The 26,642-nt window shown below is 43.6% G+C and overlaps 1 protein-coding gene across 1 annotated transcript in view; it reads right to left on the bottom strand.

The window, feature by feature from the left end:
• Positions 1-26,642, bottom strand: part of PAPPA (pappalysin 1) — a 181,284-nt gene that overhangs the window by 148,115 nt on the left and 6,527 nt on the right. The window contains exon 2 of the mRNA XM_075111900.1: positions 5,816-6,884. Coding sequence (XP_074968001.1) covers positions 5,816-6,884 — 1,069 coding nt within the window. The remainder of the gene's footprint in view (positions 1-5,815; positions 6,885-26,642) is intronic.

Here is a 26,642-nt window from a genome sequence, read left to right as displayed (position 1 = left end):
TAATCTGAATTGATCAGCAAAGAGAATAAATCTGCTTATACACACTGCTACTTTTCAGAACATGGGAGGGGATGAGCTCCACCTTGTTCGCTTAAACAGAGGCTGGTAAGGGCTTGCTGGAGAGCGTCCGTACCCACTGGGCAGCTGGCCCTGGAGGACGCAGTGCTGCAGAGCAGCAAGGGGCAAGCTCAGGCTTTGCCAAATCTGCAGACTCTGCGCTTGCAAATCTTCCGTGTGGGGTTCCAGAGTCAGAGCCAAATGGGTCTGCATTAGCGCTGGAGAGTATAATAATTCTTTAATATATTGTCTCCCACAAGGATTCTTAATGATCTCTGATAGTTTACTCCATAGATTTTATAGGCTGTCTTCATTCCACGCATCCTGCAGTTTGACCAGACAGTGATCTTTTTACATAATGGATAACGTCCATGAAAGAAACCATGAGTCCTATGAGTCTTGGGGAAAAAATGTTTCTTGAAAAAAACTGTTGGAAAAGATGACTGTGGGTCAAGCTAAATCGAGCAAACTCCTACTGTTTCTAGGGTGTGCAATCGTATATGTAGAAATAGTTTCTTTAGTACTGAAGTCCTGTCTATATCAGAATTCAATACTAGACTTATAAATGTCAGTTGCTAGCATGGGAACAGATGCAACTCCTCCCAGCTGATTAACATCCCTGACATCTGGAATAGAGGACAGAATAAACAGAGAGAACAGAGGATTTCCTGTTGGGACTTGGCTTTTGGGTGACAACTACCAAGATACAAGATACAACTCTGTCCTTGAGAGTGTTACCTCTCCACCTTCTAAACAGCCCTGGGGTGGGTAATTAAAGAACTGGACATTTAACACCGAATCCCTAGACAAAAACTCAGGTATTTGCTATATGTCCGTCTGATACCTGTGTGAATGCAGGAATCCTTGATGTCAAGAGCTGCACAATGGTCTCTTCAAGGCAAGGGATTAAGGTCTCAAGCTTCCTGAACTGAAGAGCTTTGATGAACTACTTCTGTTCTTTTTAGTGTTAGGTGGAAATTAATCCTGTATTGGGGATCCGGGAGTTTTTCTTACAACTCTTCTAGCTCCTAGAAAAGGGCATTAAGTATCCGCCCTCCGCCAGAGTAAGTTGACCATATTTTGCAAAGAAGCCTCATGAAAAGATTTCCAGTGGAAGACAAGGAAAAAGAGTTAAGAGGCTGATCTGATCTGAAACACCGTGGAAGAGCCCTGAAGTGCAGCCACCGCTCAGCTATCTGCACGAGGCTGACCTAGGCTGTGGATTAGCCAGCCACCTCCTGCTTTTAATGCTGCCGCTGCCATCCAACACAGCTTCGCAGGGTGTGCTCATCATACAAGGTTCTGCCATACCCATTGCCGTTCAAAACCACTATGGAGATTTCTACAACTTGTTCAAACATGTATTCAGAGTCGAATTTATGTGTGACTGGAACGTGCCAATGCCCTTAATCTTGAGCGAGCTGATATGATGCAACACTAAGCTTTGCTGAACTGCACAATACAAGCCTTGGAAAAGGCCACAGAAAAGGGTGGGATCAGCAGGGCGCTGGACTCCAGCTCTTTGGTTCTGTGTCAGCCTGAGTCTGCAGGCAGGTGCTGCCAACGGAGCGTGCGAGGGTCACCCCTGCCCCTCGCTTAGGCAGAGCAGAAGGGTTGCGGGAGCCTTCAGGGCACACATGTGGATGTTGAGAAAGCCTGTCCCCAGGGTCGGTTATTCTGAGGGGATTTCCAGCAAGTATTCAGTAGACTGTATGAATCGAGGGAGTTTGAAGACACTCCAGTAGCTTTTCCTGTTTCAGGAATTTCATCAGCATTTTCCTAAGAAGGCAGCAAGGGGAATGCTTTCTTATCTGTCCATGCGATCCTGTGGTGAAGCCTGATGTGCAAGCCCAATATTACATTAAAGGAATGGCTCGGTTAACCATAGTATGGTGCAAGAATTTGCCACATCAAATGGCACTTACAGAGCATGATTTCCTACGATCCCTTGCTGTTTGTTTCAAGTTTTTTGAAAAGGAGCCATGGTAGGTGTCATGAGCTCAGTCTTCCCTATTTTGTAACCAGCAACATCCCAAACAACACAAGGAATGTGTCTTTCTGGCAAGTGTGTTTATCCTTAATCCTTCCTTTTGTATTGGGCCAGACTGTATGATCTTAGCATGTTCTAATTTCCCAGAACTGCAGAACAGTATTTGTAAATCTTGTGCTGGAACTAAATACATTTTGTCCCATTCTCATGAAATTAATAAAAGAAGTGAGGCAGATATTCTTGCATAAAGCCTGCTGTGTGGCTAATGATAACCAATCTTCTGGGTTTTCCCTGGAGGCTATTAAAAAAGAGGAGAGATGATCTAGCTGGTACCACAATGTTTACAGCTTTCTGATGAGCAGCTCTGAGAGCAGAGTCCCCATCCATCGGCGTTGTCCCTCTGAACTGTCCCTCTGGCAAACTTCTTTACAGCTATGCCACTGTACTTAAACATCTACGCACCAACGTCCCCACTACCTGACCACGGCACAGAATATCAGCTCTTTGGAGGAAAATATTTTTGGAGAGATGCCAGAAAAAGAGGTTGGAGAGGGGAGGGGGAAAAAAAAAAAGCAAACCCCAGCTCTGCTGCCGGGATCAGCTCTAAGGTCACCATAGCTGAACAACAAGAGTGGCTGAAGGACACCATCAAAGTACCTGAGCACTTTGTCCAAGGTGCCGCCAAAGGGATCACAAGAAACATAATGCAGATCAGAGGTGTCTTCAGATTGTTTCAGTGGTATCATGTCTGTGGTTGCACTTAGTCCAGAAGCATCCACAGAGCTTTTTGTAACAAGACTCATAGCAGCTTTGTCCCAGGATGGAGGCTTGATGGGCTGTGACAGAGACAGTCAGAAGAGGGAAAGTGACTGGGAACGGATACATCTTCTTTTGGGGTTGAAGAGGCACTGAAGAGGGTTCCTGTTTATAACAGCATTAATCAACCATTAGCACTTTTTGGTTGGTTCCAAAGGACAAAAGTATTTCAGGAGCAAACTCTGCATGGTGAACAGCTGGCTGCAACTGCTGACACTAAGGGTGTAGAAGGAGCAAAACCCAGTAGCAACTGTGGGCCCTCCCAGTACCAAGGAAGGCTGTGAAGAGTCTTTTCAGCACAAAGTTCAGGAAACTTTTTACTGGTCCCATTTCATCTATATTCCCCTTTTTATCCGATGCCTCATCAGACAGAGGGCTCTTTTCTCTTTCTTCTGCTGTTGTTAGACTAAACTTTGGCAGAGGAAATACCTGGAATTAGATGTGAGCCCTCAGTGGCTGTAGAGATGTCTTCACTGATGTGGTGCAAGGCCTGCACTAGAGGGGACCGAGGACTCTTTGCCAATTAAAGTGATGACAAGAGGAGCTGGTGGTGCAAAATGGGCCCAGATGGTGCCAACTGAGTCACAGATTTTGACTGAGTCACTAACTGGCATGGAAATCTCTCTCAGGGGATGATGCTGAGGGCAATGCCAAAGCCAAACACAGGGTTTGGATCTTCACCCTTTTAGTCAATGAAGGCTTTGCTGCCAAAGCCACTGCCCAAAACCTGTATTTGTTAGCCTAAATACTCAAAGCAGTGTTCAGCCTTTCAAAGTTCATTGATCAAGTCCATAGGCCTGACAGCTGTATTTTGCCCTGCTGAGTGCAAACACCCATCGTAGTGGTGGGTATGAGCTCAGCCCAAGCACATCAGCCACCAGATAAAGGCTCCAGACAGATGGAATATCTTCTAGTGCCCTTCTTGGTTTCATTGGACAATGATCAATCCTGCATTACAATGTTTGCACAAAGACAAATGAAATCTATCTGTTTTTAAAAGAAAGTGTTTGGAGGGTCTATGGATTTTCTCAAGCTCTACGCTGTGGAAGAGGACCTTCAGGCCTCCCTCATTGACTTAAGTGTGTCAGTCAAGAGGAGGTGGCTTCTCAAGACAAAATGAACGTATAAGAGATCTGTGAGCTCAATGCCATGAAACACAAATCCTCCAGACAAGTTCAGCAAGGTGGTTGTCTCCAAAAGGAACCTGTAACTCCACACAAAAAGCAACTATGCTGTGTTAAAGTAACTTCCGATTTTGGAATTCAACTCTTTGCTTGGGCTTGTGCAAGTACAATCTGTGCAGCAAAAAGACTTCATTTGAAATAGAAACATCTCTGTAGGTCAGAAAAACATTGAGGCACAGTCTTAAATCTGTGAACTAAAATTTAAAAGGCTTTTCTTGTTTCATTTTGTATGGGTATTATGCTGGTCACAGAACAAGTGATAAAAGGGTACTATCAGATTAAAAATAATGTATTTTTCTAAAAATTGTCATAGCTGTTATAACTAACACCTCAAGTTCTCAGAACTACGGTGTTAAAACAATCCAATTTGCATTATGCTTTTGATGATATTTGCTTAGCTGTGTTCCTCTCCAGTTGAACAGTATTAAAAGATTGGTATTTTTCCTTTCAATATTTTCAATCATTAGTATTTAAAGTATTTCCTCATTTGAGCTTTGTTCGCTGGTAACTGACTGAAGTCAAGCTGAGCTATAAGGATTTTTTAAAAAACAACCTCACTGGAGTTTAAAAAAAAAAAAAAGAACAACTAGAAAGGAAGCATTTCTTTGCAGCTTAATTATGTGTATTTAAAGCTCCAGTAGAGCTGATAATGTTGTTTAAAAAATTCTCTCTACTAAGGAAGTTACAAATTTAGCCTGAATTGCTATAATGGAAGGGACTCCAGAACATCTCATACTTTCCTTCTTAACCTGAACTTCAGCGTTGACAACACTGGGTGTTCTGACCGTCTCGTGGTTTTCCCTCATGACTCCATGAATTGCCCTAAAAAAAAAACTAACATGGGATAGAGACAACAATTCCAGCTTTAACCTTCATCTTCTGTGTGTTTATATTTCTAACTCATTCACTGGGAACGCTTTTCTACTTAAATATACTAACTCTTATCTGAAGATGATCAAAAGCAAATTGGAGTCATTGTAAATACATGGCGCTCAACTGATGCAAGTGTCTCAGGGGTGCCCCTCTTCAAACTACAACAAAGGCGCTCAGGATTTTATAACCTCACATCCACCCACAGAAAGTTGCCCTGCCATCTCCAAGGAAGTGGCATCACCCCCATTTTCATAAGTATGAGAAGGGTGCAGAAGAGTTCAATTATCCACCCAACGTGTGCAACAGCACGCCAGGAACCTGGTACCCACCTCCCTCCTCATAACCCACAGACTCAGCTGCCCCTCTGCAGCAGCGCTTACAGACAGCTGTACTTAGAGCATTAAGAATATAGAATAACCAACCTACCTTCAAAGAAGTCCTACATAATTAAAGTCTACCTAAGAGTATTTATGTTTTGTTCCATGCCTGAGGGGCTCTTCCCTCTCCAAATACATATGAGTTTTCTATGACATCCAATCCCTACTCCTAAGAGTCTGTGGTTAAAATAAACTGTGAAATGCTACAACATACTGCTCATAACCAGCAACTAGTGGGTCTCCAAAAGTTGGCTGCTTCAGTCTTCAGCACTAACTTTCTTTAGCTTAGATGGGGAATCGCAATTCACCATGAAGTCACTGTTGAGACCATTACTGAGATTGCATTTAGTTAACTGTAATGTGAGCTAAATACTAAGAAAAAATTAAATCACTTAAAAACTCCAAAGCCCATAATGCCAATAACACAAGGGTTCAACAACCAGCTGGCTGATCAATGCCTAGACAAATATTCATTGATATGATCACACAAAAGCTTGTTTGTTTAAGAAATTGCCTACCTGTAAGGAGAATATGGGTCAAAGCACGTCTTGGTGACTTCTGTTATCTCTGGGTTACAGCATTCCCCACCATCAAAGTTGTATCTCTCGTAATTACAATCCATGTCGCACACACCGTTCTGCTTCTTCTTGTTGAAGAGCGTGTGGCGTACGTGTCGGCAGTCTCCGCCGTCGTACCCGGTCAAGGTGTGGTTGCACTCAGGGTCACAGTTCTCATCCCCAATCTTGCTGATATCACAGTTGGCCAGGATGAGTCGGTGGCGAAGGGAAGAGTTCTTCACCTCCAGCACCTCCAGCTCCCAGGTGATGTTGTAGCGGCTGAAAGCCTCATTTAAATGCTGGTGCTGGAACTCAATCTGCTGCCGGCTGACGGTGGGGTTCTGGTGCTTGTCATCATAGAGATTTACCACACGGTAGCGAACGATTTTGTTGCGGCGGAAGCTAGGGAGCTTGTTGTAGCTGGCGATTACATCCGTGTTGTCACACACTGTCTGTCCGCAGAGAGGAGGGTCTAGGCTGGTATCCAGCAAATAGCCATGGTGATAGCTGAACTTGCTCTGAGGACTGCTGCCATCCTTCATGGGAGACCAGGTGTTTTTCACATTCAGTAAACTGTCTTGAAGAACTAGCTGAGGTAGAGGCGTGTCTTGTCTGTGAATTGCCTGGCCCATGTCCAACAAGATCTCCTTCTGAGACCGGGCTGTCCTCCAGAGGCTGAAGTGCTCTACGTAACCCCGATAGTTCTGGTTCAGGGCATTTCCTCCAACCATGAGCACCTTGCACTTCAAGGTCAGAAGACTGAAGATGCTGCCCACTTGCTCTCCACTTGTGGCCACCTGGGCACCATTCACATAGAGTTTCATCAGGTGCCCATCATACGTGGCAGCCAGATGCACCCACTGGTTGGGGAGGTAGCTGCGATGTGCTGCAATGGTGGTTACTTTGCGAGCACGGTCCGTCTTCAGAGAGAAGAAATAGCGGGGGTCTCTATTCCCCTGGTCACTGACGGTGTTAATCCCCAGGACCCATCCTCGGTCACGGGAGGTGTAAGAACATTTGTCATACAGTCCTATGTGCCCCCAAAAAAGAAATACGAATAAATAAGGATGACAGAATAAAGAAATTAGTCTTTCAATTGTATAAATATAGCTCTCTATATGTATATACACACACTCACCTACATATGCTAGAAAGTTAGTGTACAAGAAAGACATTAAATCACCTGGCGCATGATTGTGGGAGGTCAAGCTAAGACTTGCTATTAAAGGTCACGCTTTGCCAGTGGCGTGTACGAATGGGATTCCCCTTTTTTGACCAAAAACCTTTTGCTAATTTCTGTCAGCAAAATGTTGTACCGTGCATTTGGCTCTTACCTTCCCTCAACCTATACGTCGCTGACTGAAAATAAGAACAGTCTTGAGAAGCAATCCTTGTTGATCTCACTCATATCTCATACCCCTGAACCCTGTATCTAATAAGGTCCAGAGCAGAAATAAGTACAAAATCTAAGTACTGCACAGTTTAAGAAACGCTGGGCAGCCGCCACAATCTTGGTAGGATCAAGCACCCACAGAGCGTGAATGTGATGTGTTCAGGCTACCTTCAAACCCATACCCAATAAAAATCAGTAAGCAAATGGCATACACTGGTATGCTGGATGTGCTGAACAAGGTGTACACCACACCATGAAAGGACGAGAAACATGCACGGATGGACACACGCATTCGGAAAGATTCCTACCCCCTCACACACACACAAGAACAATTTGGTGCACTGCAGGGAATATACACTAATGATTTCTCTCACAGACAATGTGTGGATCCACACCTAAAGCTCTCTCAACCGGTCTTCAGACAGCTCCAAGCGGTGGGAAGAGCCCACACCTTCTCAGTTTGGGACAATTGGTTTGGCAAGTTGAAGACATACATTTCCATCTTTCAGTTCTCAAACGCCAAGGGCTGCAGGAACACCCCTCAACTGAAAAAATAATCGTTAGATCCTTCAGCACCAAACGGCCTTTCTACTATCAGCACATAGGAGGCGACCCTTCCCCCAAGCCTTCACTTCCAAAAGCCTAAACGAAAATCATAAATCTCTGACAGTTCAGTCCTCACGAAAAGACTAAATATCCCCTTACCTCACCCCTGCACCCTAACCCTCCCAGCACTACAACCAAATAACATCTTCTGCTTCTGACTAAGTTGCTCAACAGCCATCTGTTAACAATCACTCATTAACAGTGCAGTCTTGTCTAGTATCAACAGAGCAAAGGTTACAGGAGCATTCACTGTATTTTTCCTCCCCTCTCCCAGCACCCACCTTCCCCCCTCTCCTCACACCCTTCCCCTCCCCTCCTCCGCCCCCCATAAAAAAAGTCTTCTGATGGGAAAGTTAAAAAAATTTAAACAGGCCTTTTTTCTGCGCGCTGGTATTTTGCTAGGGACTCTGAGCTCCCCCTTTTCCTGTTGCCTTTGGAAGAGAGATCCCAGGGTTCGGAAGGTAATATGTTTATTCATCTGTAGGGCGCACTCAGTTCAAAACCTTTTCGCGACCAGCTTCTAGTTTATACTGCTACTTCTGATCACGAGAAAGGAGAGGAGAACCAGGGAAGGAAAAAACAAATATGCTAAAAAAAATTACATTTGCTGGGATGGATATTTACCTGAGAAATTTGTGACAGGAGAGCCGAAGCTACCAATGACCTTCTGGAGTTTGTTTTTTAAGCGTTTTTAAATTTTTCTTTACGGAATAAATAGTTCTACAAAGCGTTCATTTTCAGAGATATGAGAGACCATAAACATCTGCATTTTTATGAACCTCAAATGAAGGTATTGTCCAACGATAGTGGGTGGATAATACTGCAATGAATGAGAAGACAGCTGGCAAGACAAGTCCCTCTTCCAAATAAGTCATTAAAAAAAAAGTTATAAAAATCTGAACTTATTGTTAATAGAAGCATTAGAGTTGGTCAGAGATTTTGTAAGAGAGATTTTGCCTGCCAAGAAATGCCAACATGGTGAGAGCAGGAAAAGCAATGCAGAAATGCGCTAGTCCCAACAAATCTCTTGGAGAAGGTACGGGTCATCGACACGGCCAGGGGAACCCCAGGGACTCGCTCGGCTCTCTTGACCACAAGCATAGAAGGTCAACCCAGCCCAGCCACACTCCCCATCATCTCCTGCCACCTTTGCCACCCAGCGACCGAATTCTCCAGGCCTGCGGACCACAGGGCAGCTGCACACACAATAGCTTCTCCACCTGCTTCTTAAGGCATCCAAAATCCCTGCTGTTGGACGGACAGATGGCTGGAAGTCCTGGAACAGGCTTCTGGGGTCTCCAGCTCTGGGAAGTCCACCATACACTCTTTACGGGTCAAGTTTTTTGGCTTTTTGTACTGACTGGGGCTGGAAATATTCCCCCAAAGAACTAATAAATTATTGTGGAATGGAAATTCAGTTTCCTAGCCAGCATTAAAGAATATCTTCCTCTCTCTCTGAAGTGCTGCATGATGCTAGTGATTGACCTCAGCTGAACAGATGGAGCTGCTGGAGGAATACTACAGAATAGTAGCAATCCTCCCTTGCCTTTGAGCATTTAAACCCTGATGTGATGCAACGTGTCTTGAGTTTGGCTCAAACAGCTGCCATCAATTCAAGATTTACAGGGAGCCAAAGGAGGGCAGGAAAAGAAAAAAACAGTGACAATAGGGACACCACTGAACATGCCAGTATGAAAGCTGCTGAACTAAAACAGTCTACTATTCCAGTTCCTTACATTTTCTAGTTTAGGGCAAAGGTCATTACTGAATCCATATGCCACGTACAGTATTCTTTTCTCAAACTTTTACTATTACAGACATCCAACTCTTGATGAAAAGATGGATTGAACACAAGCCCTTCAGCAGCAAGACTTGTTTTATTCTTAAGAGAAAGGAAAAAGGGTAAGAAAAGAGATAAGAAACCCACACTCCCTATAACTTGCAAGTCGTACCAGTTCTTTATGACCTTCTTTTGCTGGTATGCTGTACCTACTTTCCCAATCCTTCACTTACTTTTGGCTTTAGACTAAGAATCCTCCGGCTAAGGGAGTGTCACTTTTCCGTTTTGTCCCCAGCACAATGAAACTAATTTCAGCTGGGACTTCGGATGTCATAATAAAAGAATTTATTACCTCTTCTATGACAACTAATAAGGGCAAAGCCATTGGAAGAGGGACACGTGAAATAATTGCCAGAACTTCTGAAAACTGAATAATTTGATGTTTTCACAATTTATTTCAATTTAGTAAAAGGTTCCATAGCCATGAGTTATTTCTCAGACATAATTAAGAACATTTTAAACAAGAGGCCTCTTTTACCCCAAACAAGGCTGGTTTTGAGCAAAATCACCCCTCACAATGGTTGACACTCTGAATTTCAAAATTCAGCTGTGACCACAACCAACATTTACATGGAAAACATACAGAGTTTAGATTCTTATTTACACTGAGAATTCTTTACAATAATATGGTAAAGGACATTTTTAGCTACTTAAATATCCCTTTACAAACCAAGAGTGGTGTAAAGAGGCCTCATGGTAAATGAGACTCAAGCCAACGACTGCAAAACCACAATTTGGCGAATATGCCTGAAGTTTCTGAGCCAAGAAATGGTGCGAAATAAAACTGATGTTTGTTTTCCCCACAGCAATTAGATTAAAAAAATATGTACAAGTTTCATACAGCAGCAAACAGTTTTCCTCACTTCTGCTTGCCCTGAGTTGCTAGAAAGGGATGGAGCTACAGCTGAGAAGAGTACTGACAAGCCCTTCTAACTCCTTAGTCTGAATGGTTTTTTTCCCCCATACAGCTCCTGTTCCTGAACCCAAGGGATTAAAACATAATTCTACCTTTTATTTTAAAAAAAAGAAGAGGCGTTAGTTCAGCTTTCCAGTAAGAACCATTGGTAACCCTCCTTCCCCACAAAGTGAGTCACTTTTCAGACAACTCCAGAGAAGTGCATGAACAGGGTAAGGTGCCATGTTCCTGTTCCTTGGCCAAAGACAGACTTTGATGGCCCACGGGCTTCTTGCAGTCCCGTGATGTTTGTCCTTTATGGGAAAAGTAAAATCCTAGGCATCAAAGGAGTGGGGAAACCTGGAAAATTAAGCTCCGAAGCCCCAATGCCAAAAGCCAAACAGAGAAAATCAGAAATATAGTTGCTCCCCTTTTTTACAAGTGAAATCTCAATGTTCTCGCTACTGACCCACAACTGCTCCAGTATACGAATGTCCGCCTGACCTCTTCCAGGAGGCCCTAACCAAGGCCAGTGTATGATTTATATAACTCTGTTTTCAGGGCTCTGCTGGGGACTTAAATAAAGCCGCATCCTTGCATGGGCCCTGGGCGCTGGACGGGATCTGGCCGCACGAGCACACTGTGTAGCCTCAGCTGCTGAACTTCTGGAAGAAAGTCCTGGGTGAGGACACGAGGCATTGCTGTAACCAAGCTCACGATGCCGAGATTGGAGCAGATGTTTATCAGCAGCAGCCACAGAGAAACGGGAACTCACAGCTAGAGGCTGTAGCTGCTGGAGTCCTAAGTAGCTCGCTCTGTGGGCAGAGTTTGAAAGAAGAGAGGCCGAAGTAGCCCATGCCAGCTGCTGTAATCCACTTTAATATTATCAATAACAGACTCCAGGCCTCCCTCTCTCACTTCAGTGCAGTTTTCTTGTGTCTTGCTAAGAGCAATCTTCCCATTAATCAGCCCAGCCATAAAATTACCTAAGGATTTAATTCTGTATGCAGAAACTTTCCCCACTTTGCCGAGCAACTGGAAGGAAAAAAAAAAAAGAAAAGAAAAAAAAAGGACTTGTTATGCTTTCCTTTCCAGGAGCTGAGAGCTGAGAGGCTGGGGGAAGGGGAAGAAGGAGGTCAGTTTGACTTTGAACACATCAGGTGTGCTGCGGAGCCCGTCACAGCCGTGCAAGGCAGAACGGAAAACAGTGCCCTGCACTTCTGAAAGTTGGCCATGCCTGTTTTGCTGGGGGACTACAACCAGAGGTGACAGGACTCAGTTATGAAAGGGGAATTTAGGTCAACAATCAAAGCTGCAGTCAGGGGGCCCAAGAACAGGGAGCTAAAGGTTGGGGCTGTTTTTTTCTTTAGCATGCTTTAATCGTTTAGTATCAAAGCACAGAGGAACGCTTGAAAGAGCAAATATTCTACAGGAACCTATAGAAAGCTTTTATCTGTCCAGAGGAAAATAATTAAAACCGACAGATTTGGGTTAAGTATCCCCATGTTCCATGCAATTGGATAAGTCAGTGAAGATCCACTGGAGCAGCCCCTGAGTTCTGCACTGGATATTTCATGGTATGACGTTGAACCCAATATACTTTTACAAAAGGGAGAAATAATCTCTCCTTTCCTTTGCCATGCTTACCCCAGCCCCCACTTCCTTCCACGATAGTTAAATAATTCAAAGTCCGGAGTACTTAAGGCAACATCTCTGTCTATACCATTTCCGACACAGCTAAGAGGCCTCCTGAGGTCGCCCCCTGAGATGAGGAGTGGCTCAAGCAAACCACCTGAGACTTGCTCAGGTGGCATTGTACTACTTAAGCGAGCAAAAAGGGGATGTTTGCTGCTCCTATCAATCTAGCTGAATTCACACCAGATATTCTCATTTACAAGCTACGCAATAAGATTCAGATCTGAGGCAGAAAGACAGAGTTCTTTTTGTTTTGACATGAAACACAAGATCTACATCACGTAGAAATACAGAGTCTAATACAGCTATGCCTATTTAATGTTGAGAACTTGGCCCAAGGCTCTTTGCAATATCAAAATCTTTATATTGTTGCCATTTAGCATTAAATTAAGCATATATCTGTACTGTCTCTCAAGTTCCCAGTCAGTCATATGCTCAATGAGATACCTTGAAGCCTGAAAACAGGGAGGTGAGAACAGCTAAAACAGCAAAACATGAATTTGTAGTGGCTGGTTAGTTTTGAGCATTACATAAATCCTTCCCTTCTGATAAGAAAATCCTGTAGGCTGCAACAGAGCAGCCACTGGCATGGACAATCACATTAGGGACACTTCACTGAGCCCATTGTGAGAATATACCCACTAACAGTATACGAGAGCTTAGTGCAGATAGATCTGGTAGGCTGGGGCTAGTGAGAAATTATTAGATTGTGAGGATTTCGAGGTGTAAATGAACACACAACGCTGCATAACCAGATGGCACACAGGAGCGAGCTTCAGTCCTTGCAGCATTATAACAGGGTCATCCTTGGACTGGGTATTGCTTTTGCAAGGGCTCCTCTGTATACAGTATCAGCGTAAACAAGTATTAGTGGGAAGGTTGGCTTCTTATCTAGATCTCCCTAAGCATTTCACAACAAAGCTGCAGAACCAGTGGAGACTGGTACTTGGTTAACAAACTGCAGCTCTTTATGATCTAATAACTAGGTTTAGGCGGACTTTTAGATGGACGCACATCCTTCGCAAGGGTCAAACTTCAGTCCCTGCTATAAAGTCTGGGACCACAGGAACATTCCAGAGATCAAGGGTAAGGATTTTCTAATATCTACAAAACAATTTCTTTCTCTGCCTTATTGTCAGAAACAACCAAATATTTTTGGTTGAAGCTTGGAAAACCAGTATGTGTCCATGTTATTAGACATGACATTAACACATGCAGACATAGGGACAGTACTAAGATAGTACAGGCAGGCTTCGTTCTGATACTATAACTTTAAATCGTGAACTCTGCAGCCATCAGCATGTTCCTTCAGAGAATCACTGGTGTATGTCATAAATATGGGAGGCTTCGCATCAGGCTTGATTCAGACAAGAATTCAGGTTGGCGGCTGCCAGTTTTAGACACTCTAGTGTGGCCCGTTGATAATAAAGCAGAGTTTAGTGTTTACGAAAACCCAAACATCCTTCAAATATGGGGAATGGAAAGCTCTCAGTAGGTTTGTTGGTTTGGCTCGAAGAGACTTGAACACACCTCTCAGCTTCCAAGCTTATCTGTGCTCACTGATCAGCAGCACCAGGTTAGGAATTAACCATCCCAAGGAAGCTGAGGCAGTGTATTCACTGTTAGAGAAAGCCAGCGTTAACATCATTCTCACTTTAAAAGCAGATGTTGCAAAACACACGGCTACATATCAAGAGGCATGCATGAAAATCATCCATCTTTCACAGACACGTGCACAAGTAACACACACAAAACTGGAGGCACACACAAACCTGCAAAAAAGGACATAAATACAATGGCACACCAGCAGAAGGGTCGCTCTACGCACACAGATGAATGCGTAGGCTTCCACGTCTCCTCCTCCCCCCTGCAGTATTAGCCAAATACTGATTAGCTATCAAAGGTCTGCAGATAAATATTCTCGTGTGCATGCTAACACGGAGTGGCTTTCCTCCCTTTTGTAGGAGTTAATGCTTGAGAGCAAACACAGGGAGCATCTTCTACAGAAGGAAGACATGTAAGTACCATATTCCAGGCAATCTAAATGATAACGGGGTGTTTCTGGGCTCATTTTAGAAAACAGCAGAGCGAATTGATCATAAACTGGGTCAAGATAGGTCAGCATACCTCAGTGCAGATCAGATGGCCAGAGCATCCCAGGAGGAAACGTTCTCCTGGAAGGATTATTAGGGGCACATCTGTGCCATCAGATGACCGTGCACAATACCCATCAGCTCACTGGGAGTTCAATATGGCATTTCCTTTCAAAATGTGCTTTGTGCCTGGCAAGCACTGCAAGTCATTCAGCTGCAGCAGCGGCCAAGCCCGTAGTCATGCTGGAAAAACGCCCAGCGTGCTGCCCTATGGAACCCCGCGATGGCCAGGAACGCGGAGCAGCGAGAAGTGGAAGCCTACGCATGAGATCGCTTGTGGTGCTGATCAAAATACACAGCAAGGATTGAAGGGGGGACAACACCACAGCTTGTTTTGCTTTTTAGAATTCCCTTGTCTCTGACCTTTACAGCAGCTTTAGGGCAGCACTGGAACCAGCTGAGCAGTCACTACTCCAGCTGCAGGGAGAAGAGCTTTTACACCACTGCACAATGCCTGTGTGGTTGCGGGGGGGAGGTCAGGGCTAGAGAACAAAGAAGGAAATCTAGTGGCACCTAAATCAAACATTATGATCAATGAGGGAGTGGGAAGAGGACCTGGGGAGCGGGGACAACCTTACAACCTTTCCAGGATCAGACAGATGGCCAACATCCACATTATTACAAAAACAAAACAAAAACAAAAAATTCCATGAATTCAAACTAGGGCACCCTGGGAGGAGACTGTAAAAATCACATCATGATAGCTTAGATTCATCTTTGTAATTGAGGGGCATTTCCACTTGAAACAGTTCTAGTTATTTAATTGGATTTTGAGAACATTCTTGGGCAGATATTTTGTGAGTACAGAACTGAGTAGTTCCAGCGCATTTACACTGATTTATCCCATGCAAGGTCTTTGCCTCTGTGAGAATTAAATAACTTTTTGTAAAAATCTTAGATCTTATCCAGACTCAAATATCTTATTGCATCTGTCTTTCCCATATGATTGCATCTGTCCTGTACTAATAGCAACAACTGAGGAATTTACCAACCTTAAAAGAAACGTCTCCGATGCAATACACAGAACAGCAGGCAGTAACAGCAGGCAGGACGGAGCTGATTGTGCCTGCTTTCTGCTGTCGCTTGTGAGAGATCCGGGCCTTCTCCAATCATGACTATTTCATGCCTCAAATTCCCCGCTCCATACTTGCATACAAGTTCCAAACCCATACACAAACCACAGAGATATTTCTGCTTTCTAGGAAACATCCTGCTGAAAAAACCTGCCTCTCTAACATGATATAACTATTATAGTATGCATTCCAGATCGGCTGTAGTCACCACATACTAACCTAAGTATATAATTTTAGAGCTCTATTTTTCTGCTCAGTTTGAAACCAATTTCATTTGTTTTGGTATGATTTTCCTCCTGGAAATACCTGAGCCTGTATTTCTGCTCTACAAATATCAGTGATCACTTGATCTGTGAGCACAAATAAATAGACATCTAAAAGAAAATTCTCACACAGATACTCACGATGTCTTAGAAGTGTATAGAAACAAGTTCACACCTATTAAACCAAAGGCTGTAGCTGAAAATTCAGCCTTTATTTCTTAAAAGACAAGATGGGACAGCGATGGGCAAACCTCCAAAAGGTCATAATTCTACTTCGCTTTCCATAAGCGTTGCCAAAGTCAAATGCTTCTCAAAAGTAATTGACCTTCTCAAGTCTGCAGAACTGGGAGAAAAATGTAAAAGAAACAAGCTACCTTGGAAGATTTTTGGCAATTCTTGTGTTTAGCTGAGCAGCAGGAAATATCATATGTCCAACCTTTCTTATGTTATTTCAGCCCTTCCACTTCTGGTTAAATTTGGAACCGAAGAAATGAAGACTAACAAAATAGCATGTACACGTACTACTTTCTCTGTGCATAGGCCTATATACACATGTGCACATGGGGTTTGAGGGAGCAGGCTGGGGCATTTCGAGCACTTGGCTGAAATTTGAATTTTGAGGAACAGTCTCCAGCTGGGGATGGCTCAAATGAAACGAAATCCTGTCTCAGAACACTAATTACCTTCGATAGGTCTTTGGTCTATATTTTCTCTTGGCAACACAGCCAAAGTCACAGGAGTAGCTCCTTTCAGCATAGCCTACATACCCTTCGGGACTGCTGTTCTGCCCTGAGACTGTGAGACAGACCACCCAGCAAGGAAATGACAAGCAAAAGTCACGCCGAGCTTATTCTCTGCTTTCTCGTTCACTTCTTTAACGGATGTCTGCTGCATTAGCTTCACAGTCCTGACATTGTCAATGCTCCAGCTTCCAGAGGGAAACTTTGATTTTGCTCCCTGAAGTTTGTTTTCTGGAGGTAAATTCTTGGCTTCATTGAAGTCAACAGTAAAACTCTTACTACCTTCAATGAGAAAAGATTTCAGCCTTGATTTTCAGCACACCGGGCTGTTGAAGGGGCAAAGTCAAGTTGTTGTTCAGCACACCGTGCCAGTTAAAGGTGACAAAATCTAAACAAGATTAACACGTGAAACTGAGCCTGACAATTCAATTGTACTGATACCCAGGAGACCCTACAAAGAGCTGGAAATATTATGGTGATTAGAAATACCCTACCAGTGCCAAGGAGAATCCACAGAAATACTGGGAAATTAAAGGATTTGAAATTAGTGTCCTAGTGCTACCTGTGCTTTACTGTTGGCTTCAATAACTTTTGTAGTAATAGCTGAAAAACCCAGAACAATCTGACATTAGAAGCACTCAGGCACAATACATCTGAGAACTGAATTAACTCCTCTTTAAAGAACTTGTAAGTTGGAAAAACACTGACATTTCATTTGAAAGTTATGGAAACAGTCCACCATTTTACTCAGAAAGGTTTTTCAAGGATTGACTACTCTCAGGGCTAAAACACGGCCTTTTCTCTCTGTTCTGAAGTTGCTTAGTCTCCGTGTGCATCCATTAGATTTACTCATATCGTCTACTATTAGATTTCCAACCTCAAATTATCAGATTAATATTCCTCAAACATATACTTAAAGATAATGATCAAGTCACCTCTTAATCTTCTTGAGTCAAATACTTCCAGACTTGTTACAAATCATATAATTATTGTCATTGTTAATGTTTTTTCTCTAACTCCTCTTTCGTACAACATTCCTCTTAAACTGCGGACACCAGAACTGGACAAAGTCCTTCAGCGGCAGCTACTCCAGTGTCAGTACAAGGATAACACAACCTCCCCAGTCCTGCTCAACGCTTCCTTGTTTACACAGCCAACGATGACTCCAAACCTTTGGCCACAGCATCCCACTGGCAGCTCACATTTACGTGCTTTATCTATTCCAAGAGGCAGTTACTCCTCCACATTTAGCTTCCAGGTGAAAGACCCTTCCCCCACCACCCATCCTTCATGTATGACCTGCCGCCCGTCTTTCTGTATGTATGACTTCACATTTGGCTTTAGTCTAATGCATACTGTTTGCATGTTCTCAGTTTTTGAAAACACCCAAATGAGAGTCCTGTTTTGGTCATTGTTTACCACTCCCTGAACTCTGCAACATCTGCAAATTTTATCAGCGCTGATTTTATGTTTTCTTGCAGGTTGTTGACAGAAAATATTAACTAGTAAAGAGCCAAGATTGCATTGTGCTGAATAGGAGGGAATGTGGCCAGAGTCACACTGTTCAGGCAACAGCTCTGTTTTTCAGTAGGGGAAAATAAATACCTGTGATACTCACGAATACGAGCTTACACAAGTCAAGGGAAAAAAGATGGGACAAATAGATAAGTAGGAGATTGGCAAGATATGCCTCTGTCTTTTTGTCTCTTTGGCATTCTCAGCCTTCTCTTTATAGCAGCACGGCGCTGCAGGGACCTAGCGCGACCCTGGCCAACGGGAATTCTTGGCTAGGCGTTTCTTCTTTTTGGTACAATGGAGTGGCATTTGCCATTTACAGCATCACACATGATCAAAGTGCTGCACTGATGATATTACCTCATCCTTACAAGCAGCATCCCTCTGAGGGCTGCTGAGAACCATTATTCCACCTTCACAGGTGGGAAGGACAGAGCTGAAGACACCTCAGAGCAATTGCAAAGGAGCAACTAAAACCCCAGAGCAAACTGTCCACCTCCAACTACTATGCGACAAAACAAGCAGCTTGAATTAGCAGAAGGAGCCTGATTCTCTCTCACACAGCAATTTCATCATTGCTGAAACAAACACCCTTTCTTTCTCCCAAAGCATCTAATTTATCGCTCAAGGAAATCTCTGTTCTCTTCCCAAAACCACCAGCCAAAAAGAAACCTCTACTCTTTGCAACTGCCTCTGTTTTCTTCTCTGCCAACTAGTCTCTGTCTCTCCTTTCCTTGCAGAATATCTTGTTGCAATGCCCTTCTATAATAATTTTCACACAAAAATGTGTGCCTTGTCAAGCTTGCCCTGTCACCGGTGTTTGACAAGTGTCAGAGAAACCCCATAAAAGCCAGGCTGCGAGTTCATCAGTGCAAAGGATACCATGTGTTGAACACATTGACAGTTCTCAATAAATAACATCCCCGCTGAACAGCTGGTTGGATTTCTTGGGTTTGGAAGAATGTTGGCCATGTTGCCTACTTACGTGCATCCTCCTCAATGATGCACAGAAGATCCCGCGCGTGGGGAGTGGAAATACATCACTTCCAGAAGATACCAAAATATTTTTTTGTTTTTTTTTTAAATGCATCTGAACACAAGTTTAGATCCTGACTCAAGGTTTATGGACAATTTCAGACATACAGATGTGCAATAATGTGTTAGTTTCTTAATATAGGTGCAAGAGATGTTCATCCCGAGGGAGGGGAGGTGAGAGATGGGTGATGGTAGGAAGAGCTATCTTAATCTTATTTCCTTCTTCCGTCTCCCTCATGAAATACATGGCTCCTATTTCATTTAGTGCCTTAAGTATCAGAGCACAGAGATTGTTCACCAAAACAGTTTGGCCTTCACAGTGTGAGACAAAAACCATGTGGTTGGGACAGAAAGACCCTTGCTTCGCTGCCTCTGCCATCAAGTGCTTGAGGCAGAGGGAAGAGTTTGGTCCAGTGCTCAGCCTCCTGCCACTCCTCCAAGGTGTCTTCGTCCACAAGTGCAAATGCTCCCAGCCCACCTTTGCTGCCAAATCCCAACCCTGCAGGAACCTTCAGAGAAGAAACTCAGACCTTCACGGTATCATTTTGCTTCTGAGAGATGCAGCTGCTGTTGCGTCCCTCTCTGGCTTGTTCCATGGAGCCTGCAGGTGTTTGGATGCAGCCATCTCCCAGTAAAACTGGTAGTATGCTGATGTTTAAAATAAAATAAACCCCTAGTATTATAGCACAAAGCTGAAGACCACCCTTGTTTGAGCACTGCCTTTGGTGAGACATAGAATGTAAACAGTCTGTTTGATTAAACCATTTCTAGCAAAAGGACTTTGGGGAATTCCAGTCTTTCCCAGCGCAAAGAGAAGAAGATGCTCTGTTCTTCATTAATTCAGAGCTCTTCAAAGGGCAAGAATGAATCGTTCAACTTTCCTCCTAGGAGAAACTGTTGATAGTTACCCTGGAATTCTTGGAGGAAGCTCACCAGTATAAATCAGGTCCATTTCCACCACCACCCCACTCGGATCTTTATGTAATCTGTTCACAGGCAAAGGGATTGTGCAACAACTGATAAACTTTGTCAGTGCTGCACTATGAAATGCTCATTTCTGATTGTCCTCCCCCCCGTTGGGGTGGGAGGTGGAGAGACCACACTGGAATATTCTCACAGGTAAGGCTATTAATTACATGGCAGAAAATATTTGTACAATAACAGAAACCGCTCTTTCAACATAAAACAACAGATAAGACTATTTTAAACCATCACATTTTAAGGTACGGAGATTCTGCCAGCACCGCAGACCTTTCGTAATACATACGTAACTTCAAGGCTCTTAGAACTGGAAGTGAGGCCACAACTTTCGCATCTATTGTATCTGTAAAAACTCCCTTATTCCCAATTTCCAAAGACACTGCTCATGGAAGAGGGGAGCCTGGGACGGTGACATGAACACTGCACTGATACCAAACCTCCGCACCCATGAGGAACCACAGCCCTGATCAGAGCTGCCCCCCTCATGCCCAGAGCATTTCTTTAGCTGATGATTTTCCCATGCATTTTGAGAAGCCAGAACAGCTTTTTAGGGGATTCCAGTGTCTCCTGGAAGGAAACAAACACATAATTCCTCTACCTGCTACCAGAGACCACCAAGGTGCAGTACTAAAGGCACAACTCAGGAACAGTCACAAGGAAATGGACTTTTTTCTTGGGTTCCCCCTGTGCTGTAAGGGCTTTGGGGGACCTCTGCAGCAAGGTAAAGTACTTTATGTTTTCCAGCTGACAATACTATTACCACGCCTGTCTGCCCCTTGCTCCAGAGCTCATGGTGACTACGCAGTCCCGTGTTATCTACCACCATGGGTGCTGCTCATTCCTATCTCCTCAAGCTGGTGGTTCTGTGAGAGTGAGGTGCAACGCCAGATGTATCAGCCTCTTGGTCAGACTACAGTAGGACAATTTTCCTTTGGGCTATTTTAGTCCTTTTACAGCCTTTGCCCAACTTAAGAACAGTTTTGCCAGAAGCCAGAATCTAAATTTCAGTGTTTAAAAAAAAAAAAAAAAACACCAAAAAACACACACAAAAAAACACAAACAAAAAGCCAAGACAGAATCAGTGGATTTATGAAGAAGAAATTCTACAAGTTCATTGAAGCTAGCCTCCCTGTTTGGGGTTCCCGAATACTGCCCACGCTGATTTTAAAGCAAATTGAGACTATAATTTTACTCCCTCTTTTTTCATATTTTCCGTGATGAAGGGAAAAGAAGAGAAAGTCGCATGGTTAGACAGACAGGCAAACATCTCATCAAAGAAACTCCTACAAGCAGATGCAGAGTAGGAAACATCCAGCAACCCTGCTGGCTCCAACCCACAGCCTGGACCTGAGTGCACGGTTGATTTTCATTAACTAACTTTTCTTCCTGTGAACTTCCTCTGAGGGTGTTTGTTTATAAACAAAGGAGGGGATATTATTGCTGGAGATGGGACAGTATGGGAGGGGGTGAAGGAGTGTAGGGCCGCGAGACTGGAGAGCAGAGTTCAGAAGTGTTTGTTGCCGGAAACACAAAGGGCTCACTGTAAAAACAGTATATGGCCTAATTTCACAGTCTAGAGGGATTACGATAGGTATATGCGAAAAATGCTCCAAAAAGTAAAAACAACCCCACATTGTACAAATGTTTCCCACTGCATCACCATAACCATTACACACCCAAATTAAACCATCGACAGCGGTGACGGTGGTTGGAGGTTGTTCTCCATGACATCCACTTCTCAGCTTGTTCATTCTCCCCATTGCATGCACTCTGCCTCTGCCTCAAATTCTACACGTTCATCGGTCTGGAGCAGCCCCCCTAATTTCCTCTCCAAAGGAGTTACTCTAGGTTTACATTGGTGTGTTCAACAGCAGAATCTGGCTTGCACTGCTCACCCTTCCCTCTGCCAAGTACATGTTTCAAAATCGTGTGCGTAATGCATTTAAGTTAACATTTGCTTTTTCTCCGAGTACTCCTTTTCTCCCTGAACATCTCCATTCATGAGCTACAGCACAGGAGGCTTCCAATTCTTGTCTACTTTACGCTGAAAATAATACCCATTAAATTATCACTGGTGAAAGGTGCTGTTTTGACCTCAGAGAGGCTGCTCTGTTTATCCACAAGACAGATGCAATGTAAGACAGTAGTAATGCAAGCTCCAGATTTCAGCCTTAGCACCTCAGTCTGTACAAGCACAGATGCTGCTGAATTCGGAACAAAATAGCGTGGATTGTATGACATACAGCCTCCCTGCTGACGCTCCCGACAGGAACACCGCTTGTTTAGCCATGAGAGCGTGCGCTGGATGATGACCCCTACTCAGAACAGTCTGGGGGACCAACACGCTGTGTGCAAAGCCCATTCTGCAACCACTCACCTGGTCGGTATTTAACTATGGGGTAAATGAGTTCTTTTTGCCCTTAATTAATAACCTGATATATGCAGAGACAGATTTTCAGCATTTCCTAGGAACATGCTTGGCAGTTACAAATTACGTACTTTACAAGCTGCTTCAGCAAGTCAATATATTAATCAATGTGCAGATGTAACAAAAATATCAGAGTATTCCAATTTAAATAAGAGCACTCTGAACTGAGGGGCTTCGGTGATATTTGCTTTTCTCTCCCATTATGGGCCGCGTATGCGGTTCCATTTGAGAAATGCAATAGTTCATGCTGATTCAAACATCACCAGCATGTCTGGGTCAGAGATATTAATTCAAGACCATCTGATCTGCTGCCATCTCCAAAGAGCTCACATCACAAACGCCAGCTGCCTTCTTCACCCGCCCCCCATGTTGCCAGTGCTTCCAGCAGCGTGACACCAGGGGAAAGACTTCATAACCACCATCAGCTCAGAGCAACAATTACCCGGCGAGGAACCACCAGCAGCTACAAGGAAACATTCTACAAGAATTCGGGTGTGTTGACTTCACGTGGAGAACAACCCAGGCTGAGAAATAACTATCATTGCCCCTAAAAGAAAATAAAAAGGGTTTAACAGAAGGCCGAGCCTGCTGGGATCTGCTTCTAGCTCTGTCACCAGCACACTGCCAAATCTTGGACAAATCAGAGCATCCCTCTGTTCCTCAGTTTCCCTGATTTTAAGGGCAATGTTCTCTCATGCCTGAGAAACTTATCACCATCATCAGCAGGATGTTTTGAGGCAGTTATCAGGACTACAAAACCGCAATCTTGCTGCAATGATAAAGGAAAATAACCGTACCAGGATACATTGGAACAGGAGGAAAAAAACCTCCTACGTTCAAAACTAAGTAACACTGGTAACAGTGAAGGCCTTTCCTTTCCATTTCTTTCTCTGTCTTAAATAAAACAAACAAAATAATGGTGATACGATCTCTTTCCTCAATCCAATGGATGATCTTTCTGAATATGCTTCCAACACTAACAACAGGCAAGGAAGAAAACGAAGAGGGAAAGAAGCCTGCAGCTGATGCTCGGTGTCGGGAACAGGGCCGCTCTTCTCCCAGTTCCATGACGACAGAAGACTCCTGGGAATCAGATGAGGGAGGGGAAGATGGGTCAGAGGACAGAAATCCATATGGGAAAGTGATTTAAAGCAAATAGACAATAAATTAGATAAAGAAAAGGAGGAAAAACACAGCAGAGGGGAGGAAGGAGAAGAGATAACAGAGCCCTAAGTATCACTCAGAAGGAAGACTCAAGGAAAGCCTACCAGACCCCAGGAGTTAATCAGCAAAGAACAGAGTGGTTTTCTTCTCTAACACAGCAATTCTTTGGCTTTCATGAGCTGGTATCATATCTCTCAGATGCTGCTTCACCAGGCCAATTCCAGATGCTTCTCAGTTTCACTTCACCCTCACTCCCTCTTTGTGAGAACAACAGCTCGCTCCTTGTTTGTGTACCACTAGGATGGATATTAAACAGAACAATATCAATAATTCCTGGAAAATATGCATGAGCGTATGCCTGACGAAGCACACGAACACACAGCCTGCTTACCCTCTGCTCCCACAGCACTCCCAGCACGAGTTGGCTGAAGCCACCAACCTGGCGGCCACCCCTGGGCCGCGAGGAGGGGACACCACCATCCCGCAGCAAAAGAAGATGAGAACTACAGAGAGCACAGGGTTACCCCCGGCACGCGCTTGCTAGGGAGGAGGAAACCAGCAACTGTGCGGAGCAGGAAGAAGGGAAAGACAGGGGAATCAAGGACACCAGATAGGAGAGAAAGAACTGAGACTATGATGGTGATAAGAGAGGGTGGAGAGATTGGACGGGAAAGTTACACAATTACATCATCCAGCAAAACAGAAAACCGGACAGAGTGTTGTGTTTTGAATAAGTGCTCTTTATAATGCTTAAAAAAAAAAAGGAAGAGAAAGGCTGAAAGAGACAGGAGCCAAAGTGGGATTTGGAGTATAGCAAAAACAACTAAAATAAACATGTCCCCTTCCCCTGGCCAATTTCTCTGACGTTAGGGCTTCACAATTTTTCTTCTCTTGTATCCAAAGCAAGAAAGGACACCAAAATAAAGGATGTAAAAGCAAGGACCTTGGAAGGCTCCAGGCTGTAGAGGAGGGATGTAGAAGACCAACTGAAATCAGAGCCTAAGGCAAAGTCAGCCAAGGTCAATGGTATCTTTTCATGATCTTGCACAGGTTTAGGATGAAATCCATGCTGCCTGCGTAAATCTAACATCGTCAATCCAGCCCCGTTCTCACCAAGGCATAATCTGACTTGCATTTATATCTGTTCATAGTTTTACCTATGATACATCCTGCACCCTCCCTTGGCAGTGGCAACCTTATGGACATTGAACAGTCCTCAACCAAGCAAATTGTTCTGATCACTATGAACAAGGATAGCAGAAAGTAAAATTCTGGGAGAAGATGCTCACTCCTGTTCACCTTTTTGAGTTCTGCTCTGCTCGTGTTGAGAGTAAGAGAACTCCGACTTCATGGATGGCTTTGGGGACAGTAAACTTTACAAGAGGCACTAAGATCAAATCAAAGCAGTTGACAAGATCTGCCGCTTGTGTCAGAATACGTAGGGAAATAAACAAGCTGCTCTTCCTTGATCACTGGAGTTTAAATGCGCTATTGATCTGGGAAAAAAATCAAAGGTGCTTTGGAAATTGTGTGTGCATGTGCATGCCTGCTCACACCAGAGAAAATGAAAAGAAACGTAGAGACAAGCAGAAATTAGCAGAAGGACAATCAAGCATTTCAACTCCACAGAAAGCTAAAATAAAACTAAGGATCACATCCAGATGCCAGCTACCCCAGGGCAGGGAAACGTCCATAGAGCAATGGAAGCGTAAGGTCAGAAGGAAGGTACACCTTCATTTTCAGAAGTCTCATTTTTGGGCAAATAAACAAACAACAAGGACAGCACAGCCAATTGTTCTGTGTCCAGAACAATGCATGAAGCAAGCGCCCAGCAGCTAGGAAAGAGAAAAGTCCAATATATTTTGCATATTTGCAATAGAAAGATAATATCTACTGATCACGTAAAGACAGTATTAGATGAAAAATCTGGTAGTATTGAGAGAGGAGGTTAAACGAAGATGATGCTGATATTAGACTAGCTGGTGAAGTTGAAAGAAAAATGTAGAGGGTTTTGATCAAACAAGAGTTTTCGGATGTATTTTCAGAATAATCTGGAGTATAAGATTTGAAGAAGTAAAAATGCAGTAAAGCGGACGCGTTCATTCTTACTATGACGGGATGCAGGAACTGCCACACAGACTAAGATCAGAGAAGGGTGGGAAATGTTTGATAAAATATTTTTCTCAGGAAAAAGGGAAATTAATCAAAACAGACTATCTGTGGGAAAGGATCAGTTTTGGCAAATATTCTAACTTAAAATTTCAATAGAAGTTTCATAACTGTCAAAACACCTGATTCTTTTTTAACTTTCTGGAAAGAAGAAAGCTGATACCATTTACCAGAAGATGTTTTCCTTTCTCATACTTGACACTTTTCTAAACCAATGCTTTGGATTTTAGGTACTTAAGATGATGTCAATCTGTCCTCCTCTTTTCCTGTGTTATATTATAGTGGTGACTCTTGGTCTTAGCTAAAGATCTTTGGTTTATAGTACGGCACTGGGAAACTTTCTGTGGCCTGTGCTATATCAGAACCTACAAAGTGGATACTCTGTGAATGTTTGGACTAATTATCTGCTGTTATATCCCTGACACTGCAGGGGACTGAATTTGGCAACCCAGGTGGTCCCTTCTCTGCTTCTGCTCCTATAATTTCTATCAGAGAAAAGAAAAGAGGAGCTGAAAAAACAACGGCTAAAATTGGAAGCAAAACTATTATACGGGAACATTTCAGCTGACCCCAGTCATGGAAGGGTTTATTTTTGTTTTTTCAATATGTCTTTTTGAAAAAAGCCACTATATTTTGGCTCCTTTCTCTGGCTCAGGCCAGCATGAGCAATGAAAATCCAAGGTGAAAGCACTCAGTTAATCCCGTGGTCTTGCGAGTAGCTAAAACTCATTGGTCCGGCAGTATTTTTGTGTTAAAGCTGCTCAGGCAGGCATCGTGGCTGCACCTCTCTTGTGACAGACCTGAGGAGCCTGGCACCTACCTCCTGACAGAGCCAGAC

The sequence above is a fragment of the Phalacrocorax aristotelis genome, chromosome 17, assembly GCF_949628215.1.
Source record: "Phalacrocorax aristotelis chromosome 17, bGulAri2.1, whole genome shotgun sequence".
NCBI classification, from domain to species: domain Eukaryota; kingdom Metazoa; phylum Chordata; class Aves; order Suliformes; family Phalacrocoracidae; genus Phalacrocorax; species Phalacrocorax aristotelis.
The sequence above is the reverse complement of the archived record's forward strand: the minus strand, read 5'-3'. Positions and strand labels throughout refer to the sequence as shown.